General features: G+C 50.4%; 5 protein-coding genes across 5 annotated transcripts; 4 read left to right on the top strand and 1 right to left on the bottom strand.

Moving 5' to 3' along the window:
- Positions 1 to 4,209: 4,209 nt before the first annotated feature.
- Positions 4,210 to 5,807, top strand: BO79DRAFT_272063 (sporulation associated protein; the record flags this gene model as incomplete). The annotated part of the gene is made up of 3 exons (XM_025687404.1): positions 4,210 to 4,369; positions 4,416 to 4,430; positions 4,480 to 5,807. The coding sequence occupies 3 exons, from the start codon at positions 4,210 to 4,212 to the stop codon at positions 5,805 to 5,807; spliced, it is 1,503 nt and encodes a 500-aa protein (XP_025536638.1).
- Positions 5,808 to 6,964: 1,157 nt separating this feature from the next.
- Positions 6,965 to 8,700, top strand: BO79DRAFT_272048 (MFS general substrate transporter; the record flags this gene model as incomplete). Its single annotated transcript, XM_025687403.1, has 4 exons — positions 6,965 to 7,124; positions 7,187 to 7,923; positions 7,976 to 8,351; positions 8,464 to 8,700. Exons 1-4 carry the CDS (start codon positions 7,011 to 7,013, stop codon positions 8,698 to 8,700), a joined length of 1,464 nt encoding a protein of 487 aa, XP_025536637.1. The 5' UTR covers positions 6,965 to 7,010.
- Positions 8,701 to 10,536: 1,836 nt separating this feature from the next.
- On the top strand, positions 10,537 to 12,037 carry BO79DRAFT_272038 (uncharacterized protein; the record flags this gene model as incomplete). Its single annotated transcript, XM_025687402.1, has 8 exons — positions 10,537 to 10,726; positions 10,790 to 10,809; positions 10,870 to 10,906; positions 10,959 to 11,029; positions 11,087 to 11,385; positions 11,436 to 11,510; positions 11,565 to 11,632; positions 11,679 to 12,037. 8 exons carry the CDS (start codon positions 10,537 to 10,539, stop codon positions 12,035 to 12,037), a joined length of 1,119 nt encoding a protein of 372 aa, XP_025536636.1.
- A 549-nt stretch (positions 12,038 to 12,586) lies between these two features.
- Positions 12,587 to 14,345, top strand: BO79DRAFT_272036 (FAD-binding oxidoreductase; the record flags this gene model as incomplete). The annotated part of the gene is made up of 5 exons (XM_025687401.1): positions 12,587 to 12,877; positions 12,932 to 13,035; positions 13,092 to 13,437; positions 13,509 to 13,747; positions 13,822 to 14,345. 5 exons carry the CDS (start codon positions 12,587 to 12,589, stop codon positions 14,324 to 14,326), a joined length of 1,485 nt encoding a protein of 494 aa, XP_025536635.1. The 3' UTR covers positions 14,327 to 14,345.
- A 167-nt stretch (positions 14,346 to 14,512) lies between these two features.
- On the bottom strand, positions 14,513 to 15,535 carry BO79DRAFT_200373 (carbohydrate esterase family 5 protein; the record flags this gene model as incomplete). The annotated part of the gene is made up of 3 exons (XM_025681489.1): positions 14,513 to 14,872; positions 14,957 to 15,147; positions 15,208 to 15,535. 3 exons carry the CDS (start codon positions 15,533 to 15,535, stop codon positions 14,513 to 14,515), a joined length of 879 nt encoding a protein of 292 aa, XP_025536634.1.
- Between the last annotated feature and the right edge of the window lie 1,630 nt (positions 15,536 to 17,165).

Genomic DNA, 17,165 nt, shown 5'->3' with positions numbered 1-17,165 from the left:
TTATTTGTCTTCGATGATTTCTGCAGCTGCAGAACCCCGTTAGGTGACAATCTCGCATAATTGCATACGCAGTTATGTTATAGAAGATGCAAGAAGCTAAAGTTTATTTATTTTTATACTACATCACTAGTAATTACTTAGTGTTTGGGTTCCCTTGCCCCTCCATTCCCCTCATCTCGCTAGTATATTCGACAGCTTGCGTCATAGATTTATCCTATATCCCGCAGGCGTGCATGCATATATCGACATTGTATTTCCTGCACGATTGCCGTTTCAGATGCACGGGATGGGTAAGGAGGGGATTGGCGTGCGGTGTCATATTGTGGGTAACTTTATGTTCTGGGTGGGTTGGGGATGTGATGGTGATGGTGGTGGTTGTGGTTGTGGTTTCACCGCTAGTATAGAGTTTCTTTGTATGATATACTTAGTCCATCGTTGGTAATAGTGGGTGTGTGACTAATAAGAGTTTATAATAGACTGAGATATATAAGTATTAAAGTAGTCAAGAGAGAGAGAGAGAGAGAGAGAGAGAGAGATTCAGGCTGTCACAGTTACACAGATGCACTGCAGTGTGTTCAGATAAAGTTCTTTGTGTGTTGTTCGGTAGTGTCCTGTCTGGGATGATACTATATACTATAACATGACACTGTTATATACTATGATCCCTGCCTATACTATAGAACCAAGTACTAATCATGCCGATAACTAACGACCAACAAGATGAAAAAAAGATGAATAAGAGTAAGAAGGTAATATTCCCCTCCAACTTAACAACACATACTGAGTGCTGAAACTAACCATTACTCACTGGTTTAGTAGTTTACTGTAGGAACCATTTCTGCCACCCTGCTCGAAGGCGGTCAAAAAACGTACAGATTGCGAGCTCAGTTTTTCGGAGCTGTACGAAATATATATCCGTCTATAGCCGTCTATATCCGCACTTTTCGTTGCGAGGTCGATCGAGTTCTGCCGCTTTGGGCGGTAAGTGGAGCGGTCTGGGTGGGCAGTAAGTACTTTGCTATCGCGGGCGGGTTTCTCTTACTGGTTTATTGGAGAAATTGAGGTAGTAGCTTAATAATGGACGGCGTTGATGGCATGATTATTGTCCCAGGGGAAACCTGTTTACTTTTGACTGAACTAAATAATTCATGAGATGACATGGTTCTCTTTCTACTTTTAGTTACCCCTTGGACCTGGTTAACTGAACCGTGGAACATTGTCCTTGCCTAAGGCGTGCCTGGTTTCTTGGAGTTGGTTCTATCTAGTCGGTCATGTCCGTGTGGATTGACTTTGTGGCTATGCTTTGATTCTTGCTTTTATTTTACCTAGGGATTTATGTCATATCATGGAGAGCCATGAGGGTTGGTTTGATTTTCTTCTGGTTTACGATCGCTTTCTTCTGGTGTCCTGGTTGGTTGAGTTTGGTACGGTAGTGGTACCTTCTAAGCTTCGAGCTTTAACCTTGTGGCTAATTCTATTCCTCAGAGCTGAGGCTGGTGGTGATTGGCTGGTTGGTGGCTCCGTGTATTCCTTGTTTCCCTGGTGTTATTGCTGCTTGTTATTTAGGTTGTCGTTCGCTAAGGCGAATTCTGAGCAAGACGAGGTAGGTCGGTAGATATGATGATGGTTCCCTCTTATACAAGCTATATCTCTCCATCAGGGGATCCCCTATCAGGTGGCAATCACCGATAGGTTTCCCTAATGCCGTCTCCAACCATAACCTAGTACACTCCCTGTTTTCTTTCACATACCCTAGTAAATCACTGTTGTGTCGGAATTTTGCGATACTCTCCCATAGCTTTACCATTGTTAGTATCTTGAGTAGCCTATATGATTCCGTACACCCTCTTCTGCAGGAAATATCTGCACCCTATGGAATTTCGTTCGGCGTCTTCTCGACGGTTTCAGAACGATCCGTAATCAGCGTGCCTATTGGTACGTTGCGGCGCAGGGGTGATTCCATGTTAGACGTAAGAGATCTCGGAGTCTTTGTGTATCTTGGAGGGGCGGTGTTGGTAGGTATAGCCTATTTATTTACTTTGTCCGGTCAGTTATAAGGATTCCAGCGTCTATTGCTTCCACAGTAAATATTGGGGCCATGGGGTAGATAGGTGGGAGTAACACACCGAATCCACTCCAGACGCGAGTGCATGATTCTGCGATCTGGCGCCATGGCTTTTGCAACGATTAGGCTTAATGTCCTCTGGTGTATGCGACACCAGCAAAGAACGTAGGATGAGGTATCATTGCTGGAATTGAGATGCTAGAAGAAAGGGCCACTTGAAGTCATGGTATGAAGGTGTTCTGATGCCTGGCTGCTAGGAGTAACACTGTGGCAACGCCCTCACCAACGCTAGTACAATCAGCAGCAAATTTGTAGATATCCATTGTGCAATCGGGAGTGCTTGATGATCCTTACGGATAGAGGTAGAGAAGGGAGGAGGTGAGATCATTGAGGACCAGTGGGTGTTTGCACTGTTTGCTCGTTCGGCGGAGGCTGTCCACTTGATGCCTGAGGAATCAGCACCATCCTCCCCTTCTCTCTCTCACTAGTAACCAATATAATCCTCTACTCCTTACTCCATGCCTTCTGCTCTCATCATCACACTAGGATATGGCATTGCATCAAGCAGTATATGTCGACCCATTAAATGGAGGGTAGCAGACTTAGTAGCCATATTGCTACAACGACTGTCGCAGCGACCGGCAAGGTATCTTGCCTGAGTTGATCCATCTGATTAGCCACGGATACCACGAGCAGCTGATTTGAGGGCCGAATGATACTCAGTAAACAATGATCGACAGGCGCGTCCCACTCGATTCATGGCATCCATTCTTTGGTCCAGTCGCTAAAGTGGAGCAAAGCTAGCCAACTCAAACCGAGCTTATTGCCTGGAACCATAGCATTGGGCAGCTACACTCTCTACTACACTTGATGGGAAGCGAACCATTAGCACACAGCGCTTTGGGGACAATCAGAAATCCCATATCAATGTCTTGAGCCAGGGGTGATACTTGTCGACCGCCCTTAATAGCCGACAGGATGACATTTGAGTGTCATTTGACAGCTACAGCTACAGGAGGCATATTCCCTTAGCATATGCGCATGCAGAGTAATACCCCAATATATGTAAGAGAACACTGAGAAGAACGGCTGCGAATTAAGGTCGCCCTCTCGATGTCCAGCTGAAGCCGATTTGAATCCTTCTCAAAATAATTGCGACGGCTCGATGGTAGGCTGTCATCCTTCGCCACGACTGCGCCATATGACCATACCTCTGAGACAGACAAGACTGGGCACCTCTTCCCGGGCAGGCTCGGCTGCCCTGTCGTGATATCACTATACAGACGGTTAACCTGATTACGCACTTGCACCGGAAGGCGGCCTTGTGCAGATGCAAGGCAGAGTGGCGTTGGCCGACCTTGCCAATGCGAGTAGGCCAAGAGCTGAAGCCATCCTTTCGGAGTTCTCTAAAAGGGCAAATCAGGGCTGTCGTGAATACTTGGAGGCAAATTGAAGCAGTTGACTGGGTGACTTGGTGAGTCCGGAGACCCCCGTAGAAGCAGGATACTCGGCACACGAGTTGCCTTTCTGGTCAACAATGAGTCGCTAAAACTGCCGATTGGGTTCTGCAATGAACATCGATGCATGCATATATTGTCTATAAAAATGCAGTATCACATCATGTTCTGTGATTGGTCATATTCTGCTTACTGGACGCCTGAAGATCACCAACCAGGCTCGAACACGAATTGCGCCACGATGCTGACCATGTGTCCTAGTGGTGATCTAGGCTTATATCAGACTGATTGGACTTCAGCCTTTCTTGCGATGAATGGTGATTGGATGGCTCTCTCGAGATTGACTCAAACTCAAGTGACCCCAGAGGGCCCGGTAAGGCATCGTCCGAGCACGAACTACAGCAAACTCTTGCCATTCGTCTGTCGATCAGCTGAATTCATACATGAAGCTGACTTCATGGCTTACAACAAGCTAAGCCCTGCATATGCGGTGAGTCAACCAGCCATCCTGCCAGGCTATTGTTATCCCCACAGGATCGACAGTGCCCCGACACTGCCAACTCTTTGGACACCTCAGCTGATGGTGGGAGCGGAGCTGTCAGGCAATGTCGGCCCTTTTAAGCTCAATGTCGCCCAATCTCGGCACCGGTTCTTTGAGACTCCAAGCTGCTACGAACTAAGAACAAAATGAGTCTCGACCCGTGCAACTGCTTGTGCCCGCCAGACCGTCCGACGCGAGAGCTGGTTCTCTGTTTCGATGGAACAGGGAACACGTTCCGCGTGGATGGCGGGGATAGCAACATTCTCAAGATCTTCCGCATGCTAGACCGCAAGAAGGAAAACCGATGTGAGTTACCTTGATAACTGTACTGGACACTGGCTGACGTGATTAGACTGCTACTACCAGCGTATGTTGCCCCACTTGAGTGATATTACCAATTATTAACATGATGACAGCCGGTATTGGAGAAGATATCAGGCCTGGGACCTTCGCCAACGCGGCTGTCCGTCCCTTTAGCAACATCGCCCCAAATGCGATCATCGATGAGGCGCTCGCGACCTCATTTGCCCAGCATGTCATCTATGGATACCGTTTCCTCGCTCGCCGCTGGATTCCGGGGTCGCATATCTACCTGTTTGGGTTCTCGCGTGGGGCCTACACGGCACGATTCCTCAACGAGATGCTTGACTTTATTGGATTAATTTCAGCCGATAACGAGGAGATCATGCCACTTGTCTGGGAAGCGTTTACATCGTACAAGTTTGCCAACAGTGGCAAGGAATCTGAACAGGCCGAGTATTTTCTCCGCATGTGCCGCGACACGATGTGCCGATCCGTGGGCCGCGTGCATTTCCTGGGCCTTTTTGATACAGTCAACAGCGTGGCCAAGTTCAACATCTACGATGATCATAGAGACATGCGAATCCAGCCGAAACCGCGAATCATGCGACATGCAGTCAGCATTGATGAACGTCGAATCAAGTTCCAACCAGTGCTGTTTGAGAAGCTACGGGCGCATGGGAGGATCGGCCGGGTGAGTACATGGGCTGAGCGGGCGGACGTTGAGTTCTGGGGTAGCGACTTGACGGCGTCTCCAGAGACGGAGTTCGAGGAGGTCTACTTTTCTGGCGACCATAGCGACGTTGGTGGTGGATGGCCGCGTGAGTTGGGCCGAGACTATGTAGCCAGCCAGATCCCCCTGATGTGGATGGTCGAGGAATCCATCGAGGCCGGGCTTACCTACGAGCCTGAGCAGTTACACAAGCTCGGCTGCTTTGACTTTAGAAGGCAGGAGCACAGCAACCCAGAAGTGATACACCAGGCTGAACGAGCTATCCTGCATGATTCCCTCCATTATGACTCGGGCAAGACGCTAGAGACGTTATTCTGGCGAGTTCTCGAGTGTCTGCCCATCAAGCGGCCCAAAGTGGCACCGGATGGAAGGGTGCAATCGACACGATGGCATGTCGGGGGGTTGCGACGGCCGCTGCCACAAGGAGCTAAGCTGCACTACAGCGTGATTGAGCGGCTCAAGCGGGACCCGGACTATCGGCCCTACAATCTTGGGGTTGGAAATATGGCGGAGGTGGACGAAGTCATCGAGGGATGGAGGCATATCGTGCACGATAAGGATAGCGGCCATGATAAGGAGATCGAGGAGGCAGAAGAGGTACCCGGGGACGAACGGACTCGGCGGCGCCGGACGTTATGCGAGTATTATGTTTGGAAGAGGGAGGCTGTGGATGGGAGGCCGCGAACTAGGCGGTCGGACTTGTGCTGCTGATGCTGATGATTATGTACGATAGACGATGGCAAGCGTTTTTATGTTGTTAGATAGTATTTTAGTTGTTTATACATTAACTTGATTTACTTGATGACACCGTGGGATGACAACTGAAAGCTTAGCACCCTCGGGGCTAGTAGTTGGATCATGGAAACATTAATGTTAATGAAGATATTTCGTATTATACTCTATCTCAATTTTCTTTGTCACGCGAGGTGAGCGCTACAGAATTCCAGTAATGACTACCAGGACTACGCAACAATAGAAAGATCTAGCAAACTAGTTGATGTCTTGAATATATATCTAACTCCTTATGTTGTTGCTCATCTGGACAGTTCTGATGGATTCGGCGGGGAAGCCGATGTAGCATCTACGTGTTGTGTGTTATGCTATACAGCCTTGCTTAACACAATATAGTAGAACATATGGATACACTATATCCTAACTGATGAAAATGATGGATAATAGTCCCAAATCATTTCCCGAGAACATTATTAGCGTAAATAAACTATCCTGGGTCTACCAGCGCGACATTGCTGCCTTATGCATGCCTGAGGAATAAATGAGACGGCGTTCAGTCCAATATCCGGGCAGTAGCCCATTGAAAGTAACAGCATTTCCCCCGATCGGTAATTGAATATCTTGTCCAATTTGATACTAGATCGTGATTTAGTACTCTCAAACAGTCCTGACTCACCACTGAAATATGATAGGATGTCAGTGTAAGGTTTCCCGGATGGATGATGTCCCTCCAAGGATTTCACGCCACCTGCAAGAATCCCAGCTCGTGTCACGCAAATCCCGAGATTGCCGTGGCTAGTCAGTCTAATTGCGAAACGAGCTGCCCGGTGACTGGGTAAACCCTAGCTTCGTTCACCATCCTCTCGGGTCATCCGAGAGAGAACTGCAGAGACGAGCCAAGAGGCCAAGCTCGCTCATTCCGGGGTAGCAAAAGGCGGGGTAACTGGGACCCAAGCGAAGCCAGTCCGGGGAGATTCTGTTATTTTGTTGGTCTTGGGGCTACAGCAGATTCAAGGGCTTCTCGGATATCCCGACACCGGGTCTTCCAAGGGATCCAAGTTACTCCGCAGGATCTACCCTGTGATGATGACCTACATAATTGCCGGTCCTATGCCAGCTATTACAGCGCTACAGTGAAGTACTCCATCCCCCTATTTGCTTTATCCTTCTACCATCACCACCATGGAAGACGACAAAGCCAGCTTTGGCCATATCGACCACGCCGCGGAGGAACATGGCCTCCCGGATCCCTCCAATGAAAAAGAAACCATGACTCCCGCCCCTAATGATCCCCAGGTAACGATCGTGATCGCCTTCTGCTACGCCGAGCTCACTCTGTGTACTTGCTAACATCTCAGAACTGGTCCACCGCTGCCAAACTCACCACTTACCTGACCATCTGCTTCTACACCTTCCTCGCCAATGTCAACAGCAGCAACTTCACCGTCGCCACCAAGGCCATCATCGCCGAATTCCACGTCTCCCAGACTCAAGCCGGCGAGCTCGTCTGCTTCAATGTCTTCCTTTTCGGCGTCGGCAACATCTTCTGGGTCCCACTGATGCGAGTCATCGGCAAACGCCCAGTCTACCTCATCTCCATGCTCTTCCTGTCCATGATGAATGTCTGGTCATCTCGCGCCACCAGCTACGGCGAGCTGCTCGCCTCACGCATCCTCTCCGGTTTCGCCGCAGCCGCAGCCGATGCCACCGTCCCAGCCGTGGTCAGCGACATGGTCGCTCCCCACGAACGCGGCCACTACCTGATGATCTTCCATCTCGCTCTGACCGGTGGGCTTTTCCTCGGTCCTCTCATTAACGCATACCTGGTACAGGACGAGAATTGGCGTTGGATGTGTTACTTCCTCGCTATAGCAGTTGGAGCTGTCTTCGTGGTCGCCATTTTCACGGTTCGCGAAACAACCTATCTCAGGCGACATGCCACTTCCCAGAAGACGAAATACTGGGATTGGCTTTCCGTCACACGGGGATACAATCCGGATGCATCGTTCCTCCAAACTGTATGGGACATTCTCCGTAATGCGATGTACCCTCAACTCCTATGGTCGTCCTTCACCATCGGAATTTCAGTAGGATGGTAAGCTCCCTCCCTTATGCTCTCTTCCACAAGCCCAAGCTAATGAGTACAGGAACATCGTCGTCCAACTCACCGCATCCCGCACCTTCACAGCCCCGCCCTACAACTGGCCCGCAGGCAGTATCGGCCTCCTCTCTCTCTCCGGCTTCATCGGCGCCCTGCTAGCCTTTTACCTCGGTGGACGTCTCATCGACATCCTCTCCACATATTATACCCGACGACGCGGAGGCCAACGACTCCCGGAGTACCGACTCCCCGCCATCATCATCCCCGGCACGATCGGACCCGCGGGGATCCTCATCTTCGGACTGTGCGTGGCGAATCAGACACACTGGGCTGGGGCGGCGGTGGGATACGCCATGCAGGCGTTTGGAGTGGCAGCTATTTCTAATGTGGCGGTCACGTATTCGTTGGACTGTTATAAGCCGGTGAGTTTTACCCCCTTGCATGGTGGCGTTGGATAGTGCGTGGTTGGCGGGAGAACATGACCATGACCATGAACATAAACATGCTAACGATTTTGGCGTTTCTCTGCTTCAGATCACGGGTGAAGCACTGGTGATTATTTTTGTGATTCGGAATACGATCGGAATGTTGTTGTCGCTGTATGCGGCGGATTGGATCGCAAAACAGGGCGCCGCGAAAGTGTTTGGAGAAATGACAGCCATTCAGGGGGCGAGTATATTGCTGGCGGTGCCGTTGTTTCTTTGGGGCGCTGGCCTACGCGAGGTGACGGGGCGGTATGGGCCCATGAAACGGTTTGTGGTAGTGTCTTAGATTGATTTCTCGGTAGTTGATACTATGAATAATGATCTTGTCCTTCGCTTAGTCGATACTAAATAGTGATTAGACTACGGCATTTGAAAATAAGATGATGACGCAGAAGTCACTCCGCCGAGTGTCCACTCCGTATCTCTGGTCTGGGCAGATAGGGTAGACCGGATATCGCCGCGGAAATGTCATCCAGAAGAGACACTTGTAGGGTTCGGTTTAGTGGAGGTTATCTAGTTGGGGAACTATCTGTTCCGGACCAGATTTCCATTTCCGTGCTTTCAAAGTCTATTATATTAGGTACGAGTAGTCTCTCCACAGGGGGGGGGGACCACTTTTTCCCATTATCAAATAAATATGAAGCTATCGCCCATGTAAGTTCAATGTCCCTCCATCTTTGATCCTACAGATTCACACCCGCACTATTTGAAATCAATTCTTCAGGAACAGCAGGGGAAGGGTGATAATCAATCCATGTGCGCGCCAGAAGGGATCACTCAGGGATAAGTTGTTAAAGTTTTTGCACAACCGAGGAACCGAATATGATCCACTTCACTGCTTGGTTGGTGCGGAACTAGTGTTTAGTGCGCGTGGCACTTTTGCCTCGCTAATCATCATGATGATTCGAGGAAGACAACTTTGTAATTTCAATTAATATATTTATCTAAAATCCTCTAGCCAAATAAAATCGTGGGCTATACTGAGTTGTTGGCTAGTTCGGGGCACTTGTCTCGTATTCGACGGGGCAGATGGCAATAAAACACTCCTCGGCATTGGCTCGGTTGCCGAGATGATGGGTGCCAGGCCCATGGGTCTGGGTCTGTTAAGTTGCTTCCTTGTCATAATGACTGGTGTCAAACAATAATAATAATAATAATAATAATGTGTTCTGTTATAGATGTTATGTGTCTTTGGAAGAGGTGGCGAGGGAGTAGTACAGCTAGGGGCAAACCAACCCCTATCTATCATGGACGATCACTCTGGTTACGCGCCTCGGTTATCTGGTTGACTCCACCCCGAGGGAACATGCTACTGCCAGTCTAGCAAGTAGTGCCATGGTGAACCTGGCCCTGCAAGTGTTTACCTGTGTGTATGGAGTATCCACGAGGAAGTGGATAGAATGAAGCACGATGCCCAGCGTGTACCTGGAGGGCCTGAGCGTCATGAAATCCCGATCGCGCACAATCACGCAGTCACTCAATCACTCCAAATGGAAATAATGGAAACTCTGATCAATCCAGCTAACTATACTTGTTTAAGGCGTTGCTCCGCGCCATTCTGATCATCCGCCATTCCCGTACAGGCATCATGATTGCTTCTTTTCAATGGTGGATGTGGACACTAAACAGCACTGGAATCATCATTCCCTGCATCGAAGCCATTCCTTCAATGATGATCAAATCTTGTTTCCTGCTCTAGACAACTTCTTCCCCTCCTCTCCTCCACCTTTTTGGCCCTCTCCGTCCGGATTGCGCGACTGCCAGACTCCAAAAGTCAAATCGAATCCAGACACCCGCCAGCCGCCCTGCTCAAGACTTTAAGGTTTCCGTCCGTCGTTCGGGGATAATGCACCTTCAAACCGCGTCCCAGATTTGAGGTCAGCTCAGTTCAGCTCCCTAATGCAATGCCACCCTACATATAGTAATCAGTATCTCCACCAGGATAAGTCCGTGCTATTCTGAGTCCAGCTGTTGGGGTTATTTGAGCCGCTCCCCTCGCCGTCCTGGCCCCGGAGTGATCTGGGCTGTTGCTTTCGCTGCTGCTGCTGCTGCTGCTGCTGCTGCTGCTGCTGCTATTGTTACTGCTATTGCTGCGCTACCATGAGTAGCTCTGCTTTTCAATATGGCGAATAGCACCATCATCCCGGCCATGGAGCCGCCTCCTGGCCAGGTTTCCAACTTTATCGATCCGCCCTACTGCGGTGCCAAGTTCGTCGTGGTGAATTGTGTGTTTCTTCCCATGGCGCTGATAGCGCTGATAGTACGCACATGGACGCGTGTGGTTGTTGTGCGCAGTGTATCCTGGGATGACTGTAAGTACGACAGAGGGGTGCGCAGGGCGATGTTTGCAAACAATAAAGCTAACTGAACACTAGACTTGATGATCTTCGCAGCGGTATGGATGATCTGAATTTTGGCCCAGTGTATTAGATACACGTAGCTGACCCCATAGCAGATCTTCTCGACGGTTATGACTGGACTCACACTGAAGAGTAAGTGATCCATCGATAGCCATGAACGATGTCGGGCTCCGCTGACCAACAGTGCTCGATTTTGGCTTGGGCAAGCATATGTGGGACGTGCCCTTGGATCATCTGACCCCTTGGTTTCTAAAGGTATTCTTCCTTGTTTGTCTGTTGACTGGTCCTGATGAAGCTTACCCCTAACTATAGTTCAACGTTGTCGCGGCCATCATCTACTGCGCCGGGACAGGGTTCACTAAAGTCTCCGTTTGCGTATTCTACCTGCGCATCTTCCCCAGTCATGGCTTTCGACTAGCCGTGTGGTCGATCGTTTTCATCGCGGTGGGCTACAATGTGGCCAGTGTGCTGGCCAACGTGTTTAGCTGTACGCCGATCGCGGCAGCGTGGGACTTGACCTTGCCGGCGAACTGCATGAACAGGCCAGTGTTTTATTTTGCCAATGCGGGACTGGGCATTTTCACGGATTTTGCGACGGTGTTGGTGCCAATGTACGTCATCTCATTATGGGGTTGATGATCTAGCTGCTGACGAGGTATAGTCCGTGGTTGCGGCGATTGCAGATGCCGGCGCGACAAAAGGTCGCTGTCGGGTCTATGCTGGCGATGGGCTGCTCGTAAGTCTCAATTGGGAGATTACTCTAGTTGGAATTGGGATCTGACAATGACAGGGTCGGCATCGTGAGTTGCATCCGACTGGCAAGTCTATACATTCTAATGAATAGCACCGACCTAACCTGTACGTCGCTCATCCACCCACCCTATCAACGCAGCTAACAGATCAGGGGCCACTACCAACGCCCTCTTATGGTGCACCATTGAATTAAACTTGGGTATCACCTTTGGCTGCATGACAGCCATGCGCCCATTTGTGCGACGATACTTCCCCAGGCTGCTTGGCCTGTCGTCCTACGCATACGGCCAATCAGGATCACGCAAGTATGGCCATCCATTAAATTCGATTCCGCGCGACCAGCCCGACTTCAATAACAACAGTCGGCAATACTCGACGCGATTGCAAGGGGGCACCGACAATGCAAGCGAGGAGCACATCCTGCCGGCCAAAGCGTGTGAAGGGGAAGAAGACGGGATCCTCCGCACAGTGGAGTTCAACGTGGTCGACACCAGACATGCTGGAGCATAATTTCTTTCTAGTTTCCTTTGTATACACGAGTTATAGACATAATGCGACCGTTAAACATCCATAATGTGAACAGGAAACCCTCTCATCCGATCTGGCCTGGTCTGGAATGATTGTCGGGAGCATCGGTGGAAAAGTTCTCCTAGTGTTGCGGACTAAAGCCTCACTAACCCTCACTAAACTACCACTAATGTCTCCACTACCCTCTCAACTAGTCTGCTCTCGGGAGTTTGCCCGAGACGAATTTCTCAGATTCCAGTCAGGAACCGCTGATTCCAGTTCCTCCCGGGAGCCGGCCAGCCATCCCCTCCCTCTCCCCATTCTGCACGGCATGTTCTTCTAATAATCCTTCCTTCCTCGGCTATCCGGCTCCCGTTGCCAAGGGCTTCTAGTCTGCTGTCCGGTGCATCTCCACCACCACCACTACCGCCAGGCACGTCAGCTACCAGCCTAGCTAGCTCTCCACACCGGCTGGGCCGCAGTTAAAGCTCCCTCTTCCCCTTCCTTTTGGTTTCCTTCTCTCCGCAGTGCCATTGTCAAGTAGCATACACCATGCGCATCGCCTCCCTTCTCCCTTTGACGGCGGCGGCCACTACGGCTGCCGCCACTGCCACCTCGGCTGGCTGTAAGACCCTCAACAAGTCTCTGTCCAGCGCAGTGTTTGCGCCTAGCTCCACTGTTTACCAGTATGAGGCGCAGAACTTCTGGTCCAACACCGAGATCATGTCGCCTGGATGCGTGTTCCGGCCCCAGTCGGCTGAGGAATTGAGCCAGGGTGTCAAGGCGCTGGTAGACGCTGAGGCGCAGTTTGCTGTGCGTGGTGGTGGACATATGGGAATCAGGGTATGTCACCATACATTCGGATCTAAAATATGTGCAGTGCTGATAGAATTACAGGGATCGAACAACATCGACAAGGGTGTCCTCATCGTCATGTCCAACCTGACGACCCTTGAACTGTCCGATGATCAGTCCGTTGTCTCGGTTGGCCCGGCCTACAGGTACCTATTTCCTCCGCTTTCAACAAACCATATTGAAAATAACCTAATGACAACAGATGGGCCGATGTCTACGACTACCTTGAAACATACGACCTCGCCGTAGCCGGAGGCCGTCTCGGCCCCGTCGGTGTCCCCGGCCTGCTGCTCGCCGGCGGCATTAACTTCTACGGCAACCAGGTCGGATTCGGCTGTGACACCGTCATCAACTACGAGGTCGTGCTTGCGAACGGTACTATCGTCCAGGCTAACGCCACCAGCCACAGCGATCTCTTCTGGGCGCTGAAGGGTGGAAGCAGCAATTTTGGTCTGGTGACTCGCTTCGACATGGAGACTATCCCGTCGACTCAGGTCTGGGCTGGAACTTACACTGTTTCGGCAGAGTATATTGATCGCTTTTTGGAGGTATACTCTCTCCCCATCATTTCAACTCTTATTGATACAGTGGAGAGAATACATGCTAACATGGTTTACAGGCATCCGCCACCTACGCGGCCAACATCTCCGACCCCAAGACACACATCGTCCCCGCCGTCGTGCCGGAGGGCAACACGAGCGTCGGCTCGGTGATTCTCTTCTACGACAGCGCCACGGAGAGCTACCCGGAGATCTTCAAGCCGTTCACCGACATTCCGGCTGTGAGCAGCACCCTGGGTTTCAAGACCTTGGCGGAGTTTGCGGCTGAGACGGGTGCGATGGTTACACCGCATATTAAGTACGCGCCACATCCGCCTCCACACTTTATTCCAACTACCTTATTAGCTACATGTATACTAATCAACATTGCAGTGACATCTTCGTCGCTGGTACTATCAAGGCAACCACCTACGATGACCTCTACCGCGGTATCAGCATCATCAACAGCACCTTCGCTGCCCAGCTGCCCTCTCTGTACGCGCAGATCCCCACCGCTAATATCTCCATCATCGAGCTCGATTGGCAGCCTATTGGTGCCTCATGGCTCGAGGCCTCCGAGTCCCGTGGTGGAAATGCTCTTGGTCTGGATAAGGACCAGGTGTATCTCTGCTACGCTGAGGTCGTTGAGTGGATTGGCTCTGAGTATGATGAGATTGTTGGCGACTGGGTGGTCGAGACTACCTACAAGATCAACAATGCCACGCAGGAGGCGGGTCTGTATGACAGCTTCAACTACATGGGTGATGCGGCATGGTTCCAGGATATCTTCGATGGATATGGACAGGAGAACCTGGCCAAATTGCAGACGATTGCCCAGAAGTATGATCCTCACAGTGTGTGGCAGGTGTTGATGCCGGGTGGTTACAAGATTTTCTAGATGTGTTGGTAAATAGATAGAGACATAGTACATATCAGCTTATAGCACTATTTCTAGATACTATAATAATCCATCTTCATATTCATACCCATACCCAACTATCCCAACCACAAACAGAACCCCTCCCCATCCAAAAAAAGTAATAATACCATCCCAACAACCCCAAACCCAAACCCAGGAAGAAATCTAAGAAGAAGAAACCCCCGCAGCCTGGACCAAAAACTGCGCAGCCTCCTTAGCATCACTGCCATAAGTCAAATGCGCCATGACATTGACACCATTCTCGCAAACGGGATCCCCACTAGCACAGAACTCCTTGACCTTACTGCTCGACAACTTACCCACGCCCTCCATCTTCAACGGATCACCGAACAACACCGCACCAGACAACTGGTCCGCGCTGAGCTGGTTCGCGGCATAATGCACCACCATCGAACCCTGCGAGTAGCCGCCCAAGACGACCTTGGTGTTGGGGCACTGCTGCAGCGCTTCCTTCACGTACGAGGCCATGGTAGGGCCGCCCGAGGAGCCGAGGGAGACGTTGCCCTGTACCATTATCATTGACATTAATATCCTCTTCTTCTACATATTATTCATGAAAAGTGAAGGGAAGGAAAAGGGAATGCTCACCTCCCAATCAGCAGGATAATTCACACCCTGCACGGTGACCTGATTCCCAGTCAGGGAGGCCAATTCGCTCGCGACCTCCGGACCGACGACGGTTCCCATGTTGCCGATCTCGGTGGTGCCGCGGGCGAAAATGAAGGTGAGTTTCTTGCAGCTGCCGCTGTGTTGGGTCACGCCGTTCTCGGTGGATGAGCCTTTTATTTTCATTAGCTTACTGTAAGTACTCATTACTTTTGGGGACGGGGAAATCATACCGCTCCCACTGCTGGAGAACATGCTCAGCAGGCTGCTCAGGCCATCACTGCTGCTGTCGCTAGTACCGCTGGTACTGCCCGTAGTGCTGGAAGTGGATGACGACGGGAACAGCGAAGCCAGAGCGCTGAGGCCGCTGGATCCGGTGGTCGTTTCTGATCCAGTGCCGGTACTTCCAGTCGAGCCGGAGGAAGAGCTGGCTGCCGAGCCGGAGGTCAGGGCGGAGAGGCCGGAGGTCAGGGAGGAGAGGTCGAATTGACGGGCCTGGAGGGTGGAGGTGGGGGCGCCTAGGGCTGTGGCGAGGAGGGAGAGGGTGATGAAGGATTTCATTTTGGTTTTGTTTATGTATATAGATGATTTGGGGGTGTATGTGTAACGAGTGTATGGAGCGCTGCTCAACGAGTGACTGACTGAGTGGATGAGGATGGGAGGGAGGATGGGATGAGATGGGCGGTGCACTGCACTTGCTGGATAGGAGAATTTTGGACTTCAAGCTGGTTTATATACATGGCAGTGGTGTTGTCTGCGACATGAGTTATTTACCAAAGATTGATCATTTTTGGGTCCGTTAGGGAATGCCGAATTGAACTGGATCGACTGATCACCCCCGTGTGGAGTCTGTCGGTTTCACCATACCAGGGCTGTTTCTTCCGGGTTCATGGGTATCTGTTCTACTCCGTAGTCTAATCTAGTCTAGTATAGAGTATAACAAAGTCTTTTAAGGTTAAACTAGGGACAAAGAACAGGAACAGGAATCAGGAGTCACATCTGAAACCCCACTAATTCTAGTCTTTCCAGAATTTCTCCCAGAAAACCCCGAGTTTGCATCACATGGTTGGCTGAGCAGTAGTGAGTCAGTCTCATCCTGCGACAAATCCTGTGGTATCATATGCAGGAACCGTTATGTGTCGACCATCCTTGGTGGTAGTTAGGCTGGTGAGGCTAGGCATCAGTCAAGCACAGGGCAAACCAGGGTCTGTCGCCGATAGATTGATTTGCTGGGGTGGTAATCAATCTGCGTCCGGGCGGGCGCCGCGCGGGTTTTATTTTAGTCTAGTGCGGGTTCGCGGATGGCTTTTAGGGCTGCCCATTTTTGAGTCTTTTCTTGGCTTTCGGGATTACGGGGTTGGCCTATGTCGGGATAGGTGTTCTGTTTCTCTTGAAAGTGATTCTCTGTTTAACGATGGAATTGAGAGGGTAGAAGTAATAAAGATGAGAAGATAGATTCAATGATAATGTTAGTTATGATGTTCCTCCTGCTGCTATGCGGTTCGAAAATTGTCTGGAAGTACGGTAATGGATAAACTTCGGCCTCGGTCAACTGAACCCTTCCCTTCCCTTCTGAAACAAAGGAACCCGATCATCAGACCAAGGCACACTAACTTACTTCCTACATTGCCTCGGTTCACGAGGCTAGCCGGCTGAGTCGGATGAATGCCCACGGATCATTATTGGCGGGTGTGCTGGTTGAATACCGGCTGTGGAATGTTTACCCGTCAGTGTCGGGCACAAGATACTGTCAGGGTTAGAGTGTAGCGGGGCCAGGTGATCCGTCACATATACTAGTCCAGAAGGTCCTTGTAGTCTAGATCCTGAGAGATGAAATGATTGTTTCGTATGGCTGATTCAATCGGGTGGTGTAGGTAGGCTGTGATTTATCGTGGACGTGTCAGGGTGCGGGTAGACTTTGGTGACAGTGTATATGGGATGGGGCTGGAAGTATATTGTCAAACAAATCATTAGGTAGACTGATTGGAGGACCTGGAGGAATGGTCATTTGTTTTGATGGAGCTGTTGATGGTCTTCTATCTACGGCGAGGTCTAGTACGTGGTTTCACGACGATGAGGCTAAAACATTCATTCACCTCATGTAATAAAAAGGACTTTTGTATGCTAAAATTCAAAGTACTCTATGATTAAGCGCGACAGGTATATGGGGTTTGCAGACAGTCTATGGGCA

The sequence above is a fragment of the Aspergillus costaricaensis genome (genome assembly GCF_003184835.1).
Source record: "Aspergillus costaricaensis CBS 115574 unplaced genomic scaffold BO79scaffold_29, whole genome shotgun sequence".
NCBI lineage: Eukaryota > Fungi > Ascomycota > Eurotiomycetes > Eurotiales > Aspergillaceae > Aspergillus > Aspergillus costaricensis.
The sequence above is the reverse complement of the archived record's forward strand: the minus strand, read 5'-3'. Positions and strand labels throughout refer to the sequence as shown.